Source organism: Oenanthe melanoleuca, chromosome 3 (assembly GCF_029582105.1).
Source record: "Oenanthe melanoleuca isolate GR-GAL-2019-014 chromosome 3, OMel1.0, whole genome shotgun sequence".
Classification (NCBI taxonomy): domain Eukaryota; kingdom Metazoa; phylum Chordata; class Aves; order Passeriformes; family Muscicapidae; genus Oenanthe; species Oenanthe melanoleuca.
In genome coordinates, this window is record NC_079336.1 from 52,298,856 (window position 1) to 52,317,880 (window position 19,025).

At 40.9% G+C, this 19,025-nt stretch overlaps 1 protein-coding gene across 6 annotated transcripts in view; it reads left to right on the forward strand.

Moving 5' to 3' along the window:
- Positions 1-10,327: 10,327 nt before the first annotated feature.
- The window catches only part of AKAP7 (A-kinase anchoring protein 7), an 80,578-nt gene continuing 71,880 nt past the window's right edge, over positions 10,328-19,025 (forward strand). For 2 of the 6 annotated variants that reach the window (XR_008840056.1, XM_056487048.1), the window contains exons 1-3: positions 11,577-11,857; positions 17,169-17,318; positions 18,365-18,510. Coding sequence is in view for 5 of the 6 variants with exons in the window: in XM_056487048.1 (XP_056343023.1) it covers positions 11,707-11,857; positions 17,169-17,318; positions 18,365-18,510 (447 nt within the window). In the remaining variant the exon portion in view is untranslated. Of the gene's footprint in view, positions 10,372-11,574; positions 11,858-12,442; positions 12,462-12,595; positions 12,615-17,168; positions 17,319-18,364; positions 18,511-19,025 lie in introns of those variants that run through there. The other 4 variants (XM_056487051.1, XM_056487050.1, XM_056487052.1 and 1 more) reach the window with 4 other exon arrangements.

Sequence of the window (19,025 nt, forward strand, 5' to 3'; positions counted from 1 at the left end):
ATGAAGGCTGTGGAACTGTGTAGCACTGCTTTTGGCAGAAAAGCCAGCTCAAGCCTAATTGATGAGCTCTGTTTACTGCTCCCAGTCTGATCAAATCTACATTGTACTTTGCATTTACAAAGAAGATGTGTAGACAGAGCTGTCTCTGGACTCCAGGATAAGGTGGCTTGTTAAAATGACACACATTAAAAAACCCACAGAATTAATTTTTTTTAGGTATTGTTAATCCAAATTTTTTCAATGTTCTCATTCTCATTTCTTCCGCTTCAGTAGTGCAAGGGCAAATGTGCGCTGCTGCAGTGGGGAAAAGAGCTGGGAGATGAGTCTTAAAGCAGATCTGCTACCAAAGTGGAATAATTTTCAGTTATTCCTAAAGTGTGAAATTCTGTTCTGACTGAAGATACAGCAAGTTTGTCATTTACTGAAGAGTGGATAGAATTTCATCTTGGGCAGCCACAGCACAAGGGCAAGAATCCAGGCCCTACTGACATCAGGAGTAAAATATCCCATGAATTCAACATTGTGGCACTGAATAAACTCTAATAGTTGCAACTCTGTTCTAGGAGAGCTGTAAAACCTGTGAAACGTTATCTGTCAGTTGAATCTCCCCTGCCATTACAAATTCCAATCATAACTATGGAAAAAGAATTATTAAAGGACCAAAAGATAAAATTAAAATTGCTCCATATTTAACTGTCCCAATCTTTTCAGAAATGAGGATAAAAATAACTTTCAATTCTATTGCACTTACATTTGCATGCATAGTTTAGGCAAATATTTTATGAGAGTATTTAAAATTTTCTGATGGGATTTTTTTTTTAAAAAGCTATTGTCAATTAGTACAGACTGTGACCCATTTTCCATAAAATTGGCACTAACAAGGCAGATAGGGGCACAAAGTTTGGCAGTACTAAAGACACAAGTTCCACACACCTAAAAAAACGCAGGTGCTGGCAGAATATACAAGGAGGGAGAAGAATTGTCAGCCTCTGTCTGCAAAGGACTTATTAAATATTCAATTGTCCTCACTGTAGAGAAGCAATATACAAATTCCCTTTTTTATGGTGTAAATAAGAGAAAGAACATAAAAATGCCACTTTCAAAAAAGCACATTTAAATAAAATATAACCACTTTATAAAAATTCTTTAGACTATTCCTTCTAGTAAAGCTTTTATTACAGCTTTACATCCTAGATTTCTACCAACATAAACGTCATCTCATGCAATTAAACTGGACTATTTTCAATGGTGTTGGATGCAATAAATCACTCAGAAATCAACTTTATTAAATATACCTGGGGACAGCAAACTTTTCAGGTGATAATACTTTAAAAGATTCAGAAATAGATATTTACAAGAAGACATGTCTTTTATGACATATGATTTACTGGAATTCTTATGGGTTTTTTCTGAAATTATCTACTAGTAAATTAAAATGAGATTTTAAAATGAAGCTTTACAAAGGGCGCCAGCTCTTTTGTCAAGGCTTGATACTTATCACACAAACAAGAAGTTACCTTGTCCAGTTTTCATTAGACAGATTTCTTTGGTGGTGATTTCTTTAGTTGTAAAGCAGAGAAGCTCCATCTGAGATAGATAGACTGGCGTATACACCAGGGAGCCATATGACAAGCATTAAACGGCTTAGAAGATTGTCTTAGTGCATTATCAGTTCAGCAGTTGTAAGGATTATTGCTGTTTTTGTTTGGGATTTTTTTTCTGGCAATATCATAGTAAACAAAAGTTTAAAGGAGAACGACAAGGTAGTTTTGCTGGTGCTAACAGCAGTATTTTTCCAAACAGAAGAAGGAGTGCAGGAAAAAAAAACACAGATTCCATGTCTGCACAGTACTAACACAGCATTGTCCACAGATATCTGAGCTGCTTCTGAATGACTTAAATTCACATTGAGAGCAGAACAAATTAATTAGTGCAGTATTCTCTTTGGGCTGTTTGCTTGGCTAAGAACCCAAATATATTCATCCAGATGTACAGGCACAGTAAACACAGCCATCCAGGTCCCAGTACCCAAGGCCAGTTTTCAAGACCTGGACTCTGCTTCTCTTGAGCTATGTAGGCATACGTAATGGCTCCTGTTTAAATTACAAACCTTTCAGAGAAAGAAATCAACATTCTCAGTATTAAGCTCAAGATAATTAAGGCAGGCATTAACCATAAAGAATAAAAGTCAAGATATCCAAGTTGTGTGCTAAAATACAGAAGCTAAGGAGGAATTTAAGATAGGCTGCATTGCAAAAGTTGAAATTGTAGAAAAAATTACCTTTCCAAAGACTTTCTAAATTACTGTACAGGGGAATTAAATCGCATTTTTTGAAGGAAAAAAAAAAAAAAAAGAAAAAAAAAAAGTTCCAGTACTTGAGACAGCTTGAGACATGAGGTGAAGATCTGGACAAGAATTTCAATAGTAAGCATTGCAGTTTACATTGATAAGACTCCATCTTAGGTAAAAAGTTAAGTTCTGCCTAACACATGACAGATTGAGAGAGGAGCTTTGAGAGGTTTTAGACAAACCTAACACTTATGTGATAAATACTAACTGATAGGAGCTGTGCTTCTTAGTGACTGAAGGAATATGGAGAATGAGGATGAGGACAAACCATGTTTAATGATGTTGCACCTAGGGTGAAAGCCAGACATCCATAAGCACATGGTCAAAGCCAGGCTGAGATCTTAATTTGAAAAATATGAAAGAGAGAAAAATCTGAGAGTGAATTTGATAAAGATGGTAACTTGTTCATTAGATGAAAGACCATAAGAAATTAAGGGTATACACAAAGGGGTCAAGGAATAAAACAAATCCTCCAAAGGCAATTCGGAAACAGGGGATAATCATGAGTCAATGTTATTACAAAAATCAATTGAGACAAGATTTCAATGGCAGAAATTTGACCCTGATTTGAAAGATGTCAACTAACCACAAAGAACAATTATGGGCCTTGTGTCATTTGAGACTGGAGTGAAAAGAGATTCAACTGTAAGGCAGACAATAGACTGTAGAACATGCAATTTTAGAAGAACTTAGACAGCAAATGTAAACAGAATATTGACTGAGGCTGGAGCTGAATGGGTAAGACATAACATCTACAAAAGCAAATACATACAGAGTTATTTTCAAAGGCACAAAGGCCCCTTAGGTTGCCAGATCCCAAGAGAAGTCAACGAACTCTACCTAATCACATTCACTTGCTCTAAAATCTCCCTAATTATCATTCTAATTGCATGGATATTACAAGTCAACTGTAATTAGTGGTACTTCCCATGAGTCTCTGGAGTCCTGAAAATACAGTATGGAATTGGTAAAGCCTACTTTAAACCCACACATAGATTTGACACAAGTGCAGCTCAACACATCCTTCAGCAATTCAGTTTGCTTTTTTCCCCCTTGTTTTTCTGCTGGCCCTTCTCCTCAGCATTTAAGGGAACAGGTCCTTGCCATACTACATCACTTCAGGAAAGCATTAATTCTTTCACTGAATGTACCACAAGTGAGGATTCCTATGACTGCCTTCCCAACTGTTGCAAAAGCATAAAGCAACTTTTTTCTGGGTATGATTTCACCCTTTTAGAAAGTCTCCATGCACCTTACCTGTCTTAGAGAGCTAGAGTTGTGAGGAAGGTTGTTCCTAGGATTGTATATACCAGTTTGCCAAGACATAGCAGAAAGACATTTATATGTCCCATAGTATTATTTGTCTACTATTTTCAATTTGCTTGTTATTTTCAATTTTGATGCTTATATTTGCTCAAAATCATGATGATGTTTTTAGGAATCTGTGCAAATTAGAAAGAGAGCAGTTAAGTCACCCTGTCATGCTATGTTACATGGGGAATTATAGCTTTTGGTCAAAACTCAATGCAAGTATATCTTATTATGAATATTTTGAACTGAGTATGAGTTACGTGTCAAAAAATTCACTGATTCCCTGGATGTCCACCAAAAATAGTTTTTGATAGAGTGCATTTTAATGTGTGCCTGAGCTCCTTCCTTTCAGTGTTTCAAAGCAACACTGTTGTGTAAGCTTTCATGACTTTTTAGCTGTAGACTGATTCTCTTACATATAAGCAAGTCCAGCTCTCTTAAAATGAAGATCATCCAGAAAGTGAATAAAAACAACACCACGTAACACCTTTTACTTTTCTTCCCTACATGGGTACAAGTTCTTGTGGTAAGACCAAATAGCTGTTTTGATCAGACCAAGCAAGCTACAGCTTTTCTAGAGTCCTAGGGTGATACTTTTCCCCTTCATCTCCTCACTTTATACTAGCTATATTAAACAACTGTTAGTCCACTATCACAGATACATGATAATGTTCACATATTGACTTATGGAGACAGACTGGATGCCTGACAAAATGACCCAAACTTGGTTCTTTTAATAGGACTGCTTAAAACATTGTTCTAACCTAGACTGAAAGTACTACTAAAAATACAAATGTTTTCCTCCCTTTCAGTTACTGCAACTCATCTAGTGCCAGAGTATGTGAATTGAAAATGGTTCATCAAAAGCTTGCAGTATGGAGTTAGAACTGTATGATATAATCTACTAAAGACATAGCAGTGTTCTAAGCTGGAGAATTCAAACGTGTCTTTTTCCCCATTAATCAGATTGTGTTTTCCTTTAATGGTATTTGGGTTTTTTCATGCATGGTCATACTATAATGTGGACATGAGTTAATTTCTTTGATCTAGGTTAAAATCATGATTGTAAAAAAGGGAGCTTTGAACTGGTCCATCCTTGTGATTTTATAAGTTAAAACCTTGAGCCTCAAGAAGAGGATAAGGAAACTCCACCATCAGCAAAGAGGTGGCGAATAGCCTCAGAGCCATACATACAGATGGATCCAATACCTTTTAAGAGATTTCAGTGACAGAAACTGGATGCCACATCACATTGCTCAAAGTGTGAGTGGTAGCTAAACTAGTGTTAAAATTGAGATCTGTTTCTCTTGAGGTCAGGGGCGCTTTTCTTCTTCAAACAATAAGTTACTCTTTCCCTGAATATCTCGTAGGAAAGGTATTTTGAGCATCATTGGTTTTTTGCTTTAGAGTTCAGGTTTAACATAAACAGAGATCTTAAGAGACTGCTTATGTGAGAGGTGGGTGGGATTTTTTTCACAGTTACACCCAGCAACACCAGGGGCAAATCAATTTCAAAATTCATGTGAAACATAAAACAACACCGCTTAATTATTTCTTCCTAGGTAGGCTCTAACTTGGCAGGATCACAAAACCTACACTGCGTGAAGTTTCCTGAACACTTGAGCTTTGCAGCATTAGCCATAGCCATCAGCAGGTTCTTCCAACCTGATGAGGGTTAGCATAACAATCAAGAAAGGCTGTTTTGACTCAAGTGTTTCCAGTTAGAGAGCAGATGTTAAATTTAATTATCTGCGCTTCAAACGGCTTAGCCAGAGCAAGTATTGGGCTAAAACACAAATATTTCTTCCTAGTTCTAAACCAGGTGAAAACAAAATTCGGGCCTTGATCCATTTCACCCAACTTCAGCCTTCTAACCACCATGCAGATTAGAGGTTGTGTCTAAACAAGACACAATCCTGGTTGTTAATGGAGGGAGTAAAGCATCTCTAGAACAACTGTTTACTTATATGAATTACAATTCACATAAGCCTTTGTCTTAATGACTGGTGAAGAGTCCCAAAGCACGTACATTCACACCTTAGGCTAAATGAGCAACTGTCAGAAGCTCTGGTAGTGCTTGTGAATTAATGTCTGGGCTTCTCTTAGGAAAACCACCAGGTACACGCCAGAAATGCACGAAGAGAGAAGAATGACTAGCTCAACTTCAGGAAGAATTCTAACATGTTCTGGCAGTAAGGAGCATAGATTTGTTTTTTCTTAATTGGACAATGGGCTCTGCAAACATGCAGGAAAGACACTGCCTCAATTCCACAGACATGCTAACTTGATAGAAAATCCACGGATAAAATAATGAAATAGATACAAGGCCACACACAAAGTCTGCATAATAGTGACAAACACAGTGTGTTTGTGCTGTACCTGAAGCTTGAGAAGGTAGGAAGCAAGAGCTAAAAAATAAGCTTGTGGCTGAAGGGAGAGACAGACAGAAGAACAAGAGGAGAGAGGAGAGTAAGAAACAGAAGACTGGCAGAGTAGAATCATGATTTTTCAGTTTAGTAAGTGAATACGTATTTCCCCCACCCACATCTGGAATAATATGAATTCTGGATTCAAAACTGCATTCTTTATTTGCCTAAGACTCCCAGTAAGTGTCTTTTGCTCAAGGAATGCACAATCTTGTTAGTGTCTCAGCTGTATGATTTCTGCATGTAGCTGGCCATACTCACTCAAACTTTTTAATTGCAGGCAATGTCTTCTCTTACTTAAACACTTTCCATTCTCTTTTTCCCTGCACATGCTTTTTTAAAACCTCTTTTTCAGTCAGGGAAAAAGAACAGCCCCCGGAAACTGGACATTCCAGATCAAACCTAATTTGACCTCCAGTGCTAAAAAGGGAAGTGGGTTTAGTAAAGTTCCAAAAAGTGAAATCTGCTTTTGTTTCAGTGTACAATCTTTCATATTGCAAGTGTGTGAAGGTTTCCTATCAAACTGAATGTTATCTTCATCATGCAGACTGGCATACTTAATGGTCTCCAGGACAGGCAACTTTCTGCTTAAATCCACATTATACTTGTCAAGAATAAGAAAAACAAGATTGTGATAATCAAAATCACTTACAGTTATTTTTTGTTCATGTGTATATAAATATTTAGTAAAAAGAAAGCTATCTACTTACATTACAAAATATGAACTACTAGAAATATTTCATTATATTTGTATTTTAATTACATTATATTAATTATATTAATATATTATATTATATATTATATTAATTATATTTGTATTTTAATTTGTATTTTAATTACCTTACATTTTGGAAAATGTAGCAATGTATATCACAGAGATGGAATTTGTGCTTCTCAGACAAAACTAAAGAAATTATTAGCTTCTTTCAACCTGACGATGGAGCAACATAGGCGAGACTGGTTTTGTTGACTAGAAAAGGATGACGTAACTCTGCTGGAGCATTGGGATTTACCTAAATTATTTCTGGTGGATTTTCTGTGCTGAAAAGAAAAAGGAAGATTAGATCAGAAAAAGTATAGATTAGGAAAGCGTATTCTATGCCTGCTGCTAGAAGTATTGAAGAGGAAATATTAAAACTAGCCAGTGAGATAGAGTTTGCAGGGTGAATGGGTAAAGAAATAAATTAGCTTTAATAAATGCTGTGTACAGGGAGCAAAGACTGCAGGAGCTCAGGCTAGAGATTACGCCTAATAATAACACCCGTCCAAGAGTCCAAGTTGGTAAAATATGTCATGGACCATTAAGTTAGTGCAGATGTGCATCCAGCCATTTTTGCCAAAACCCATCAGGTCCTAGATGCAAGGTTTTACAATTGTCCTTGCTGAATTTAATGTAGCAAACATCTGCTGTTTCACTTTTCCAGCCTATTGAGGTCCCCCTAAATGCCAGGTAATCTCTGCTGTCCTGCACCTGCTTTCCCATTATCTACCACTACCTCTTTGTCAGCACACCAGCTTTTAGCTCTTCCAGTTCTCTTCCAGCTTAGGTCTGATGGGACTGCTTCTCCATCCTTCAACAACCTAGTTTAAAGCCATCCTTATGAGGGTGGCAAGCCAGTTGGCAAAGACATTCTTGCTCCACTTCATTAGGTGAATCCTCTCTTCACCCAACAGATGTCATTCCTCAAAAATCCTAGAGGAACTTGGAAATGTTTGAAATACTACACTGTCATTTACAGCATTTGTTTGTCTATGCTGATCTTTAGCCCATGTCCCTCACAACAGGTCGCTATCCAGAGGGTAGCAAGTGAAGATCTTGCTGCTCTTAGTAATCAGTTAATTTTTCAGCTGATTTCCACTGTTCTGTTCTCTCCTGAAATGTAAATGAACTGCTTGTGATCAACAGATCATGACAATATCCATTTATATTATTTTTTCATGTCAGACATCAATCAAGTGCAGTTTCTATTTATTAACTACATGTCATAGAATCTTCATGCACTTCTTTCTTTTTTACCAGTCATTGTAGAGACTCCAGACTACTTGTTTTTCAACCTTTGCATGAAATTACTTTATCCTAGGCACTCCTCTACCTCTCATTTTCCATTAACTGTAGTACTGCAGCTCAGACTTTTCTTTGTTTCTCTGGCAAATCTCTTATTACTATTAGGTCATGGTCTGTTATTCTTCTTTGCTTGTCAGAAAACAAGATGCTGCATCAGCAGCGACAGTAATGAAGACTTGTTTTGTATCAGTAATGTCCTCCCTTCTTATCACAACAACCCAAGCTTCCCCTACAGCTTCCATGCCCTCTCATTACAATACTTTCAACTCCCTCCCATGTCCTACACAATATCCCAATTTCTCCTCTAGGCTCCCTGTAACACACCACGTTCCTGCCTTTTTACTACCTAACTTCCCTCAGTGAGTCATGTCCCAAATACTCATGGCACATAGCTCCCCCATATCTCTTGCTTGACTAAGATAAGACATAATGTATTGATAATGTGTGCCATACCTATAGTGTAATGAGCTGGCCAATACTCATGGACAGCCACTCTTGGAAAAACAGACATACAGCATTGTTTCTTCTTTCCCTCATTTGGGAGCTAAATGGGTCTTTCTTTTCTTCTAAATCACCCACTTTCAGGAAAGGTGTGAGAATATCATACCTCTAAATCCTCTAACACTGTACAGAATTTGGCTGAAATTAGTGGGAGGATTAAGAGAAGGAAAGATAGGTGAGAGGCTAATAGGCACTGGCAGTACAGTTGTGTAAGCAAATACAACCACAGAGCTGACCCTGCTTCTTCTTTCTGCTAGCGTCACTCAGTTGTCATAATGTGATTTTTTTCCTTTAAAGGACAACTGTACTGCTGAGAGGTTAATCAGAAACTTTCTTGAATAAAGGCAAGGCCACAGAAAATTGATAAAAGTGCTGGCTTTAGCCCAAACCTAAGCAGTAATGAAAAGCAGTTTCTGCCAGGCACAAGGTCAGTGACCTCTGTGAAAGTTGTGAGGTATTTGGGCAGGCAGAAAAAATCACAACTTGTTACTTCATCTTTCCAGTCCTCAATCGAACATTTCCCTCCAACATCACTTCTGTGACTTGTAGGGACAATTCATGGGAACTGCTACCAGCTCTAGCTAAGGTACTTTTCATTTCTCACTTCCTCTCACCCTGGAGGTAATATATCCACGCAGGTCGAGTGACCAAAGAATACATCTACAGGCATAACTTTAATGCCAGGCTAGTGAGTGCTGGTTACAGACAATTTTAGCTCCATAAAAATGCACTGCATTTCATTGGTTAAGAGCATTAAATTCTACCTTAATTTAAACACTGCGTTGGACTCCCCTGTCAATTTTACAAATAGAAGTGTTTTTTTCCCTAAAGTTTTCTCACTGAAGATTTCTGCAAAAAAACTAAGTGAATTGATTTGGAGCAGTTTCAGATCCAAATTGCTTTATAAATTCACATTTATTAAAAGACACTTAATTCCAAAAATATCTTCTTCCACTATTTGATCTAGAATCAAAGTTTTATGGAAGTACTGTACTTGACAATGGAAACGGGCTGGGAAGATGTAACCACTTATTCATTTAGTCTCCTAATGATAGCTGATATCCAAATGAAACCTGAATAAAAACTGCCAGCAGTCTCGTCCTAAAGTTTCTCTTGGATCTCACAGAACTCGGACTTCTGCATCACATCCAACCTTTGGCCTCTACAGAACTATGCAAATCAAATTAAAATTCCATATGAATGGCAAACACAGCTCTAAATGGATCAAAGGAGCAGTAAAAGGAAGAGCCAAATACAGGAACTGCCTCATTTTTCACTTTTCTTTCAACCAGCTTCTAGCCTCCAGCAGCCACACTGTATCCTCCAACCATCCTATTTTATTTATTTGCTTTTGCCATCTATGGAGAACCAGACATAAGCATTTTTTTGTCTCAAACATTGTGCCTGTTACAATGGGAAAGGTGTGATCTAAAGGTGTAGAGGTGGGGCAGCACTGTTCTGACCCAACTTCCTTCTCCACCTTGACACCTGTGCTCAGTGCCCCTGTCCCCACTCACCTCCTGTGGGAGGGTTCCAAGGGCTGGCTGTGCACACGTGAACAAAACAGGGCAAAAGATCTGGTTTACATAAGAGGCTCGCACCAGGTTATCTATAAAAGAAAGCAGGTCAGACCCTCTCACAGTCTTTTCCTTCTCTTTCTCATCATTCCAGCTCCAGACCCTCCAACACAGCAGGACTAATGCAGAATCTGAGGATTGGTGATGCTCTTTGTAACTCTCTCCCTTTTCTTTCTTTCTTTCTCTCTTCTCTTGCTTTGCCTGGACAAAACAAGGCTGTCATATTCTACCTCCCATACTGAACTTTGTTGTAGGGAGCTTGTGGAAGTGTGTTGTGGCTTCCAGGCCAGCACCTTCGAATAGTTTGTTTTACAAGTTGAGAACGTAATGAAGTGTATGGTATAAAATTAAGGACTAGTTAGCCACTGTGTTTGTGGGAATGTATTGTAAGATTTTAAGGGCTTGTCAGCAAACAACTCAGGGAGGGAGGCTCAAGTATGGGCTGGTTGCCAAAGGTAAAAAATGCAAGAGTTCAGCCTGATGAGAATTTACAACTAACATCACTCCTTCACTGATGAGTGATGACACCATCCCTACTGTATTTAAAAATGAAAACAGGAATCTTTATGTGCACATATATCACCTGCTCCCTCAGATCTGGTTTACATGGATAAGCCAATCAGCAAAAGCACCAGGTGGCATTTAGCTTGGCTTCTCCCATCAAACACCCTGACAGGATTTGGCTTCCAAGAGGCACCAAGTCTTTATTTAAGCAGGAAAGGACCATCTCCCCTTCCTTCCCGCAGACAAGCAGCCTCTCCCATAGGCAGCCCTTTTATCTGTTTCTCCACTGGTTCCAGCCACTCTCACAACCCGGTGTGCATACCTTTACATCCTTTTATCTTTCTTTGCTAGTCAGTTTTTACTATCTACTCGGCAACTTCAGGAAAACTCTGAATTTCTATTCTCCATCACCCTTGAGGCCGTTTCCAACACGAGACTGCACAGCCAGAGCAGAGCCCTTAGTGCCAGCGGTTAGAGCGCCCGGGGCTGCTTAAAGCAGAGCACGTTCAGAGCAAGACCGCCTATTCGCCCCCAGACCGCTGCTAAATTACTGATCATTACCGCTTTGCCGCCCTAAGCTACAGCCGGTTATTTGAGGGACGCCACTCCCGCTGGCTGCAGCCCCCCATTGGGGCGAGCGCTGGGGCAGCCACTTTTAGCTCAGACACCGAGCGAAAGCTGCGCTCGAATCGCGGATCCCCGGCTGCAGGCCGCGCCGCTCGCTGTGAGGGAGGCCCCGCCTCCCGCCGCGGAGCGTGCCGGGAGCTGTAGTTCCACGGCCGCACGGCCCCGTGCCCCCGCTGCTTTCCCGAGGGCGGCCCCGCCCCCCGCCGCGGAGCGTGCCGGGAGCTGTAGTTCCACGGCCGCACGGCCCCGTGCCCCCGCTGCTCCCCCGAGGGGAGCGGAGGCTCCGCCAGACCCGCTCCGGCCCCGCGGCTTCCTGGCGGGCAGCGCTGCTCGTCCCGGCCGGGTATGCGGCCGCTGCTGCAGCGGCTCCTCCCCGCGCTGTGCTCGGCGGCGGCCCGAGCCGTGCTCGGCCGGAGGGCCGTGCCCATGGCGCTGCGGCCGGCGGAGGGAGCGGAACGGGCCGGGGGCGATGCGCGGAGCGCGGCCCCGGAGCACGGTGAGAGGCGCGGGGCAGTGCGGGGCAGTGCGGGGCGGGGGCAGAGGACGGGCGCTGGCGGGACCCCGCGCCCGCCTCCCCCTGGGCTGCGGGTGGGCGCTGGGGCGCAGGGGAAAACTTTTAAACTTAACTGTGGGCTCTTGTTAATAGGGCTCCGGCGCTTCCCTGCCTGCCCCGCTCAGTCCCTATGCTTGCGACTGTGTATGCATCCGACCTGATTGAACACATTTTTTCCCCTAAGTTTATTACTACTCCTTTTCTTTTTAGTTCCCTGTTTATCTGACCTAGCTGAACACTAACCCCACAATTTTTTTCCACAGGAAACTGTATTATTATTATTAGTAGTAGTATTAGTGTTATTTATTGTTATTATTTTGTTAGCTATGTAAACTGCAGTGCCAGCACTGGAGGTTCAAAATGCATCGACACTAGACCATCTATTTCTACAGCAGCTCGCAGTTCAACTGTCTCTAAAGAATGCATTTGTTATTAAAAATATGAAGAGAAAGCAGCGGGTCAAAGCTCAGCCAGAGTCAAGGAGCCCCAACCCTCTTGCCATCAGATGGAGGGGAATGGGAATGGAAAAGACTTGCTGCTCTGAGAGGTAGAAGAATCCCTTCCTGGCACCCCCACCTCCCCAGGTGCCCTTGTGGTATATGTAGGGAGGCTCTGGATCCTGAGGGTCATGCAGACAACAGTGGTTTATCTGGGGGGTCTTCCAGACCAAGGGAATCAACCAGGCAGATCACAAATACAGGTTTTTAGAAAGAAGGAGTAGCTGTAGTGGGTGATTTCCTTCTGAGGGGAACTGAGGGCCCTGTATGCAGGTTGGACCCATTCTACAGAAAAGTCTGATGACTTCCTGTGGCCCAGGTAAGGGGTATTACCAAGAGACTCCCTGAGCTAATTCTGCCCTCTGGTTACTACCCACTGCTGGCTGTCCAGGTTGACAGTGATGAGGTTGATGAGAGAAGTACCAGGGTAATCAAACATGACTTCAAGGCACTGGGTTATTTTGTTGAAGGGAAAGGAGCACAGGTAAAGTTTTACTCACTTTCTTTGTATCAGGGATGAATGCCAGAAGGAGCAGGAAAACCCATGTGATCAACAAGCAGCTTAAACATGATGCCTTTGGTGGAATCTGGGGTTTTTTGATCTTGGGGGGATTTATGCAGCACCAGGCCTGCAGATGCTGTTCACCTGTCTAACAGGGGAAAAAGTATTCTAGACAGTGAGTTGGGAGGGCTGACTGAGAAGGTTTGAAGGGGGAAGGGGGTGAGCCTAGGGTGCATGCAGTAGCCCAGCTGAAGTGCATCTACCCCAGTGCCTGCAGTAACAAACAGGAGGAACTGGAAGCCATCGTGCCATGACACCATCAGGGAAATGTGGTGGGGTGACTGTCATGGCTGGGGTGCTGCAGTGGGTGGCTACAAGCTCTTCAGAGAGAACAGGCAAGGAACAAGAGGCAGTGGGGTGTCTCTGAACTTCAGGGGATGTTTTGACTGCACAGAGCTTGAGGATACTGATGATAAGGTTAGGTACCTAGGGCTGAGAATTGGGGTGAAGGCTGGTAAGCCAGATATCCTGGTGGGAGTCTATTACAGACCATCCAGCCAGGATGAAGAGGCAGATGGAATATCATGTAGGCAGCTGGCTGATGTTTCACAATCACTAGACCTTATTCTTGTGGGAGACTTTAACCTTTTCCATCTGCTGGAAACCCAGCACAGGTTCCTGGAGTCTTATTTGGAAGATATGTTCTTGACACAGCTGGTGAGGGAGCCTGCAGGGGCAGTGTCCTGCTAGACCTGCTCTTTATAAATAGAGAAGGGCTGGTGGGAGATGTGGTGTCAGAGGCTGCCTTGGGCAGAGAGACCACAATGCAATAAGAATTTTCAGTTCTTGGTGAAGTAAGGAGGGGCAAGAACAAAACCTCTACCTTAGACTTTCAGAGGACAGACTTTGGCCTATTCAGGACACTGATTTAGAGAATCTCTTGGGAAGCAGCTCTTAAAAACAAAGAAGCCAAGGAAAGCTGGACATTCTTTAGGAAAGAAATCCTGAAGGTGCAGGAGCAGGCAGTCCCTGTGTGTTGGTAGGGAAGACTAGCCTGGCTGAGCAGGAAGCTTTCACTGGAACTTGGGGTAAAAAATAGGGAGTGTATCACCTTTGTTGTGATTATCACAACAATCCCCCACAGCACTATAGGGTGGGGCAGAGTGGCTGGGAAATGGCCTAGTGGAAAAGGACCTGGGAGTAATGGTTTTGATTGTCAACGAAACATGAGCCAGCAGTTTGCCCAGGTGGCCAAGAAGGCCAATGGCATCCTGGCCTGGATCAGCTATAGTGTGGCCAGCAGGACCAGGGCAGTGATTATCACAATGTATTTGGTACTGATGAGGCCAAGCCTCAACTGCTGTGTCCAGTTCAGGGCTCCTCAATTCAGGAAGGACATTGAGGTGCTGGAGCATGTCCAGAGAAGGGCAATGGTGCTGGTGAAGGGTCTGTAGCATAAGCCTGACGAGGAGCAGCTGTGGGAGATGGGGGTGTTTAGCCTGGAGCAAGAGGCTCAGGGCATCTTATCTCTCTACAACTACCTGGAAGGAGGCTGTATCCTCCCCAGGTGGGGATTGGCCTCTTCTTCCAGGCGACCAGCAACAGGACAAGAGGACACAGACTTAAGCTGCACCAGGGGAGGTTTATGTTGGACATTCAGAAGAAATTCTTCATGGAAAGAGTGGTTTGATACTGGAACGGGCTGTTGGGAGAGGTGTTGAAGTCATGTCTGTTTAAGGAAAGACTGGACATGGCACTTAGTACCATGGTCTTGTTGACAATGTGGTGTTCAGTCATAAGTTGGACTCAATTTCAGAGGTCTTTTCCCACCTATTGATTCTGTGATAAACGTATTAAACACATTAACATAAACATAATGAACAGGGAACAGGGCCTGAAGATCAAGTCTCATTGTGATCTGTGATAATTATATGTCAAATAATAGAAGATTATATCTGAAACGATAATCTGAGTATGTAGAGAAGGCAGCTGGTATGAGAGCACAATCAGATATGTTTTTATTGCTCTGTATTTTTGTGGTCTCTATGAGGTAGGTGTATAATGATTTCTTTTTCTGCTGGAACAGATTACAAATGCTGGTGAAGATCAGCAGTGACCTAAATATGAGTAAAGGAATAATGAATACACCTACTCATATATGAAATTTGAGCAAATGTAATTAAGCATGCAATTAAGTAAAAGAGCTTATCCTATAACAGCTTGATGGTCAAGGAGTTCCTACAGAACCTGGTTGTGTACTCTAGGTTTCAGATTATCAATATTATGTCAATAATTTTGAAAAATCTTGTTTTCATGTTGTTTTATTGACTAGAATGCAACTCTTGAATTTTGTTGCTGATTTCTTTAATTAGTAGTTCCAAAAAAGCGAGAGAGTTATTTTTTGGTTTTTTTTGGTAGAGGCACAACCTGTAAAATTTAGACATAGTGCCTGCTTAGTTGGGTTTACTGGAGGTGCATTGTTAATTACTTTAGCTGTGCCTTTACTATTGTGAACAGGCAGCATTTTGCAAAGTGGCACAAGTATCTTGCTTTTTGAGCAGACAGAGCAAAGGAAACCTGTAATCTGCAATATACACCCCTCAGATTTATGTGAGTCCTTGTTCTGTAGCTGGTGATACCTTAACAAACCCCTTTTGCTTCCCAGCTGATGATGATTCTGCACTGCTGAATTTTGAAGTTTTCTGCCCCAGCCTGACCTACTTGTCTGTCGGTTTCATGGACCTCTGTCTTGTCTTTGAGATCTCTTTGGATCCAGGGTTATTTTCTGTATGCTTGTGGATACCAGAAACAATCTGTTTTGTGTGAGCTTTAATCTAAATGTTAAGTAATAATTTTATTATTGCTTTAGCATCTGTTTGTTATGCATAGTTCTTAAGTGTCTGCAGGAGGAACAAGTAACAAAGCTAAATACTTTGTTTCCTTTGAATAGCCTGGGGGGATAAAATTAGGTGTCAAACAACAACCACAGAGTGATTTATGCCTACCTACTTTAGCCTGGAATGAATTAGCATTGAATCAGGTTGTTCTTTTATTTATCTTCCCTAGCATAAAGTGATATGTGTAAGAAACATTCCACAGGATGATAATCACCCACACTGGGTCTGTAATATCGATTTTATGCATGTGTAGCCTTGCATGCCTCAAGAACATAGTGTACATTTTTGCTGCTGAGTTTCCCTCTTAGGCCAGATTTGGGCCATCTGCACTGGTCATGAGAGGAGCTCTGAAAGTGTGTTGTCTGTAGTAATGAGCTGTCCTGGGATAAACTGCAATTCTAACATACGGCTCCTTCTACTACAGTAATCCCATTGTGCAGTTGTCCCAAAAGAGTATTGCTGGGTGCCTGATTTTATGCCCGTTGTTTGCTGCTGGAGAAGATTTTGCTTGTTCTTTTTTTTTTTTAAGGTATAAGTTAAAATGACAATATTAGAGTTTACTGATGCAGAAGCGTGAAGTAGACATAAGGAAATTACTCACGCTCAGTTAGTACTCTTGGGGGAAAAGACCTTTTAAAAAACTTGTTAGTGGACATTATTCTGTCCTGTCTAACTCAAAATATTCTGTGATTGTGGTATTACTCTGGTGTAGAGCTTCGTGTAGAGCTTTGTACATGCGACATGTGTTTTCATTTACACTGATTTCCTTCTTTAGCTTAAACACTAAAAGTCAGTTTTTAGAATGAGAAATTCAGATTATTGCTGTCTAAAATATGCTATACTGAGTGGGAGATGCAGGAATAGTAATCATCTCATTCCTGAATGATAGAGTCAGCTGAGAACCCTTTGTTATATGTGCAATAATAGGATTCCCGTCCTCCTTCTTCATGCCTCATTTTCAGTGTGTTTACAGTGGAATTAATTTGCCAGTGTTTGCACTGAATTTCATATGTCATTACTGTTATCTAAAATGAACTTTATGTGATGTCTGGAGGGTATTATTTTTTTTTGCTCAGTTATGAGTTTGGTGGTTTTTGCAGTAATTTCATTTACTTGGAACCAAACAAGACCATAGGCTGTTAAAACATAGAAAGCAGAATTCTCCTTATTTGCTATTTCACTTAAAATGTTGAGATATTTTTACTGATCTGTTGACAGAGGAGAACAGGATCCTTGTGGGGTTATATGTCAATATTTGCTGATAATTAATGAAATGTTTACTTGGTGTGTTGATTATGTGTAGTGTCTCAGCTATTTATATAAAAAACTAAGACCCAGTTATTCTAAAAATATTACAGATGGGCTGGAAAATGTACAGCAAAAGAAAATCTTTGAAGGGAATAAGGAAGAAACACAACAGAGAGAAGAGCCATGTGCTGCTGCTTCAGTAGACTCTTTAATGGCAGAAATGCCATTTGTGGACACAGATATTGAAGACGAATGTGCTAGTAAGTACATTAAACAGAAGTTACATGAAAGCATAGACACATCATGCACTCTGTTCTTAGTCTTACCTGTTGGTGTGGACACATGGGCTATGCACATGGAACAGTCTCCCTACAAACAGGTTACAGTCCAGAGCTTCTTTTATTAATATTCAGTCCTGCAGGACTTGAGCATATTAAGAATTCACCTTTTTGTTATCCTGTGGAGCAATGAGTCACAAAATAAAGACATTTCATATGTCAATTCACATTACTGTATGTGAGCTTCTCAGGTAATGGGCTTTGTGAGCTGTCTTTCAATATGTATATTCCCAGCATGGGGCTGGAAGTACTTCTAATTGGGCACTGGAAGTCTGCAGCCTGGTCAGCTTATGGGTATGTATCAGGCCATGTGGTGGGAGAGGGTCTGTAAAGGCTCAAGAAAATGAGCCGAGAGAAAAACAGTTATGTGCAAAGGAAGAACTGAGGACAGGCATATTTCTTTCACTATATCAGAAGGTCTCTGGGAAAGGAGGAGGTGGAGAGCAGATCTTTCTGGGATGGTATTTTCTTCTGGGGTGGGTTTGGTTCCTGTGCTATAGGTTGGTCAGTCTACTACAACTTTTTGCTTTTATAATCCTATGCATTACTGTGTTTTATATTTCAAAATGCAGAAGGCATGGGATTTTTGAAGATTAATATTGGCCCTTCTGCTCTGCGGTCATATATATCCATGTTCAAGTGAGGACAATTTGCATACATTGGCTAAGGGAGGCTCAGTGGTTTGGAAGCTGTGTGTCTATTTGTGTTAGCAGCTTATAAACCTTGCTTAGAGGTGTAGGCTGTTAGTTCAGGTGTGGTACTTCATTTGTATGGCTACATTAATTCAGATCAGAGTTGGATCCCAGTCAGACAGTTCAGAGCATGGGCAGAGCAGGTGAGTGGGAAGACATGTTCCAGTCAGCTGACTGAAGTCCAGCTCCTGTTGGTGTGATATTAAGAGTGTCTTTGTTTAAATGTCTGTGTGCTGGAAGTAACTTGGTTTTTTTTTTTTTTTTTTTTCTCTTCAGTGCATGCAACTTCTGAACTAAGTATTAAGAAGAAAAGAAAGCGGACTACTGGAAGGGAAGTTGAAGAGGGCACTGAGAGAAAGAAGAAAAAGAATAAACAATATCAGCCAAATTATTTCATTTCTCTTCCAATTACAAATCCAAAGGTGACATTCTTTATTATGCTAATTTGGTATAACCAGAATTACTTCAACAGCTGTATGTGTTTATAAGAAGAACAGTGCTTGATATGCAAAATAATTTTTTTCAGATATTTTTAAAGAAACATTAGCAGTCTATTCAATGACTAATGATATGTTATGTAACATTTTTGTGAATAAAATTGCTTTTCTAAAAAAGACTGGAGGAAAAATACTTACATTTTTATTCAGTTTGTCAGTCTTGTGGATTTTACTGAAGCTGGCTGAAATTTCCCCTATGTAGTGCTACTGTATTGCCTATTTTGTTGTTCATGTAGAATAAGGAAGAGAGACATTCCTATTTAATTTAATAAGAAAAACTCTAGCAATATTTTTAGATTTCTTTATAGATACAAATTTCTGTTTGGATGTGTTACTGTTTTAACTTGGCAGTTTGTAGATTTTCCAGTACAATGATTCGTCTCATTTAAAATTCAAATACTGTTGTTTTAGTGAGATGTTGTTCACATAGATTCAGGAAA